The following is a 4739-nucleotide window of genomic DNA, read 5'->3' as shown; positions in this document are numbered from 1 at the left end:
TCATCGGTAACCTAAAGTCTAACCGTGTCCGTATATTTTGACTGAAGCGTGCAGTCCCATTCAAATATATAGCTTATCTCCTATAAGTGGTTCAGCAGCCCGGAGATATGTAAGCTCAACAGGTGGGGACAGATCGACGCCACTTTGATGCCGCCATCTAATAATTATTCTATGAGCGGAGCCTGACTTTTGTTGCCACCGTACAGTTGGATGTGCTGGTGTGGTGTGTTCCAAGAGTCAACTGATCTTGTACGGTGCACCTACAATTATAAACATTCACTTGATCGGTAGCTCTCCTTTTCAACTGATTAGGCTGTCACTCCCTCCGTAAACCAATATAAAAGCGTTAAGAATACTAAAATAGTGATCTAAATGCTCTTATATTAGTTTACAAAGGGAGTACTAGTTAATTACCACTACTCAACTTGTGTCCCCTACACTCTTTTGGCGTATGCAAAACCCACGGCCAGTTACTGTCGGTGACACTTTTACATCGTCGTTTTACAAATTGCCAGCCGGCTTGATATGGACCGATCCGGCCCTTACGTACGTGCGTGCTCTTGACTTCAACGTGTGTGTGCATGCATGTGCACTTACTGAAGCTAGCAAATTTGACTTCCACGCCCGGCGGGAATCACGCACGGAAAACACGTCGTGGACTTACTCAGCTCCTGAACCTTAACCTGCTATGATAATAAATTAAGATGAAGCGATATACTTAGAGGGTGCTTGGATACGTTTTAGTTCCATGATTAAAAGTAGTGGGACTAAAACTTGCTAGCCTCACCCATGCTTGGATCTAAATACTAAAGAGACTAAAATCAAATTATTGAGCATTTATTATCCTCCAAACCATCCAATCCAAAAGTCGCATGTATTAAAGTAGAGAAATTAAATGAGGAGAGAGAGGGCTAATACATATTTTAGTAGGTTTTCTATGACTAAAAGTTTTTAGCCTCAAGACTAGTCCTAGCCTCTCTTTAATCAGGGGTGCTTGGAACTTTAGCCTCTAAAAGAGACTATTTTTAGTCTGACTAAAAATAGTCCATTGGATCCAAGCACCCTCTTACGATATCTTGTGAATCTCCAGATATGTACATCTCAACGACAGCTAGCTAGTAGAGTATAATGAAGGATCGGTCAACACAACACTCATCCGTACTCTTGCATGTGTGTAACGCCTGGCCTGGGCTAATGGTTGTCCACACAGATCACAGCGTCAACTCTTGGATCGCTTATCGACGTCAACACATAGGAGTTGTACGTTTGGATTGCATCTCTGGTGACTGATTTGAACCATTCACGTATAAGCTTTTCATATAGTACGTAGGTAGCTTTGCAACCCTGATAAGCTCAACGATTGTCATAGGCTATTGTCAGCCAAGCTGACATATCGCCATTAGTTGGGACATGGAGTACAACTATATGCTCCCGAGCTCAAATGCTCCCTCATCAACAGTAAAATCAGAAATAATAGTAAATAAATTCAAAAAATTCTGAATTTATTATATGGTAAACTTTGACCAATCTTTTGCATGCTTGCAAAATTTCAGCACGAAATAACATTTGTGGAAGTCGTGGCCAAAAAAACAAAATCATTGTTCCAAAAATGCTAGTTTTGAACACATTTTGGAATGACAATTTTGTTTTTTCGCCACGCCTTTCACGAATGTCATTTCGTGCTGAAATTTTGCAAGCGTACAACATTTGTCAAAGTTTATCACAAAAAGAAATTCAATTTTTTTTGAATTTTTAACTATTTATTTTATTTTATTGTTCATGCGGGTGCATTTGAGCTCGGGAGCAGAATAGTACTTTTGCATTACTTGCAAGTAATTACATGAGCTCCTTCCACGGCGTTCACTTTCACTAACAATGTACTCTAAACTTTGGTCAATTGGTTCTCTCCCAAACTTGTTTGGCACTGTATAAACCTTAAACAAGTCTTAATTACTACTTTCTCCGTCTAAAAAAGCTTATCCCTTAAATGAATGTATCTAGCATTAAGTTAGTGTTAAATACATTCATTTAAGAGATAAGCTTGGGACAAACTTTTTTGGACAGATGGAGGGAGTACCAGCTAGCCGCAAGCTAGATCTTGATTAATACTAGTACTACTCACAGAATATTACAACTACTGCTACCACAGCTAGCTCATGCATGTGCAACTACAATAGGCAAATTAACATTTCTCCACCGTCAACTCTTCACACGGTTTGCAGTAACACAACATGTACTGTAGCTAGCTCTGCAGTTACCTAGAGTCAACTCTTGATCTATACAAGTACATCTTTGCAAAAAAGAAAGAGCTCTTGATTTGTACTTAGCGTAGGATCAAGTACGTTTAGGAATATCTCAACCTGCAAGTTTCGCAGTCAGATCGAATAAACCCTTTACTTACAGTGTCAACTGTTTGCACTGTCCTGTAAGTACTTGCACACTGCATATAATGCCCTGCACTGCATATATAGTATCTCCATGTAGTACAATCGTTGCAACAACTTCTTACTAAGTTACTATGTTAATTAAGGAGCAGAAAAATGTCAAACATATAACCAAAGATGTGCATTAATTTGAGCAAATGAAGGAAAACGATTGAAAGAGACAAAGGAAACCCAGGAAGCTTATGCCAAACCGAAGCTGCTCCTGGTCTATAAATACATACCTCCTTGTAGTCTCTCGAGCAGCAACTCAAGCATCAGAACCTTGATACCTAGAGCTACCCCTTGCCTCCTAGTCCACACTTCAGCTCAGCTCCAAGGAGCAAGCAAAGCTCCCCGTCTCCCCAGCCTCAGAACAAGAGGATATGGAAACGGAGGTTGGCTCCCCGGCTGCCGCAGCTGCGGCGCCCATCCACTTCTCGCTGCTGGTGGACTCTGAGCACAAGGCCAAGTCCATCAAGATCTTCTCCTTCGGCAACCCACATATGCGCGCCTTCCACCTCGGATGGATGTCCTTCTTCACCTGCGTCGTCTCCACCTTTGCCGCTGCGCCGCTCATCCCCATCATCCGCGACAACCTCAACCTCACCAAGGCCGACATTGGCAACGCCGGGGTCGCCTCTGTCTCCGGCGCCATCTTCTCAAGGCTGGCCATGGGTGCAATATGTGACCTCCTTGGCCCGCGGTACGGTTGTGCCTTCCTCGTCATGCTCTCTGCACCAGCGGTGTTTTGCATGTCTGTCATCGATGGTCCCGGGGGATACATCACTATCCGCTTCCTCATTGGTGTCTCTCTTGCCACCTTTGTGTCATGTCAGTACTGGATTAGTACCATGTTCAATAGTAAGATCATCGGGACGGTCGGTGGCTTGACGGCGGGGTGGGGTGACATGGGCGGCGGTGCCACACAGCTCATCATGCCTCTCGTCTTCGACGGCATCTTGGCATGTGGTGCGACGTCCTTCACAGCATGGCGCATCGCCTACTTCGTGCCAGGAATGATGTTGGTGGTGATGGGCTTGCTTGTGCTCACCATGGGGCAAGACCTTCCCGACGGCAACCTAAGGAGCCTTCAGAAAAATGGTGACATGAACAAAGACAAGTTCACCAAGGTTCTCCGGGGTGCCGTCACCAACTATCGTACATGGATCTTTGTCTTCATCTATGGCTACTGCATGGGCGTCGAGCTCACCACCAACAACGTCATCGCCGAGTACTACTACGACAGCTTCCACCTCGACCTCCGCGCTGCTGGTACCATCGCAGCTAGCTTTGGCTTGGCAAATATCTTTGCACGGCCAATGGGAGGTTACCTCTCCGACCTTGGCGCTCGCTACTTTGGCATGCGTGCCCGTCTTTGGAACATTTGGATCCTCCAGACAGCCGGTGGAGTCTTCTGCATCTGTCTTGGTCGCGCATCCAGTCTCCCCACCTCCGTCACATGCATGGTCCTCTACTCCATTTGCGTCGAGGCTGCATGCGGCGCGGTCTATGGTGTCATCCCCTTCGTCTCCCGGCGCTCCCTCGGGCTAATCTCTGGCATGAGCGGTGCTGGTGGTAATGTCGGCGGAGGGCTCACACAATTCCTCTTCTTCACATCATCCCAGTACACCACCGGCAAAGGACTCCAGTATATGGGCATCATGATCATGGTGTGCACGCTTCCTGTCGCGCTCGTTCACTTCCCACAGTGGGGCTCCATGCTCCTCCCTCCAGGCGCTGACGCCACCGAGGAGGAGTACTACGGTGCCGAGTGGACCGAGGAGGAGAAGAGCAAGGGCCTCCACATTGCCGGCCAAAAGTTCGCTGAGAATAGCATCTCTGAGCGTGGCAAACGCAATGCCATCCTCGCCGTACCTTCCAGCCCACCAAACAACACGCCCCAGCACGTATAAGTCTTTGGTTTTTTTTACTCTAGTGTGTGTACGGACCCTGTATATACAGACGTACATGCCCCTGGGATCGAGGTGGTAGACCCCATTAGGACGGTGTGGTATGTTTTCCACCCACACCACATGACTTTTGGGGCACTTACCAAAATCCCAATAGAGGAGGCCTTGGTCTGCAATAAGGGCTTGTAATATGTTATGAGAAGATATCATATGTGAATATGTATTGTTCTGACTCCTTGTGTGTCCTTAAATTTCCTTTTGTGCACTTGTAATTTGATTGAGTTTTGCAACTTGTACTCCTATTTTCCCTTGTCCGATCGAGTTTGGCTGACAGACGGTGATCACTTTGGAGTAGTACTACATGAACTGTATGTAAGACCACATGCCGGAGCGCTGCTACTTGCTA

The 4739-nt window shown here is 46.1% G+C and overlaps 1 protein-coding gene across 1 annotated transcript; it reads left to right on the top strand.

The window, feature by feature from the left end:
• Window positions 1-2806: 2806 nt before the first annotated feature.
• Window positions 2807-4336, top strand: LOC123130046 (high-affinity nitrate transporter 2.1-like). The gene has a single exon (XM_044550000.1). It carries the CDS (start codon window positions 2807-2809, stop codon window positions 4334-4336), a length of 1530 nt encoding a protein of 509 aa, XP_044405935.1.
• Window positions 4337-4739: the final 403 nt, after the last annotated feature.

Source organism: Triticum aestivum, chromosome 6A (assembly GCF_018294505.1).
Source record: "Triticum aestivum cultivar Chinese Spring chromosome 6A, IWGSC CS RefSeq v2.1, whole genome shotgun sequence".
NCBI lineage: Eukaryota > Viridiplantae > Streptophyta > Magnoliopsida > Poales > Poaceae > Triticum > Triticum aestivum.
This window is presented reverse-complemented; position numbering and strand designations above follow the sequence as displayed.

Coding starts and splice junctions, on each gene's coding strand:
- LOC123130046 (XM_044550000.1), top strand. CDS start 2,807: ATGGAAACGGAGGTTGGCTCCCCGGCTGCCGCAGCTGCGGCGCCCATC.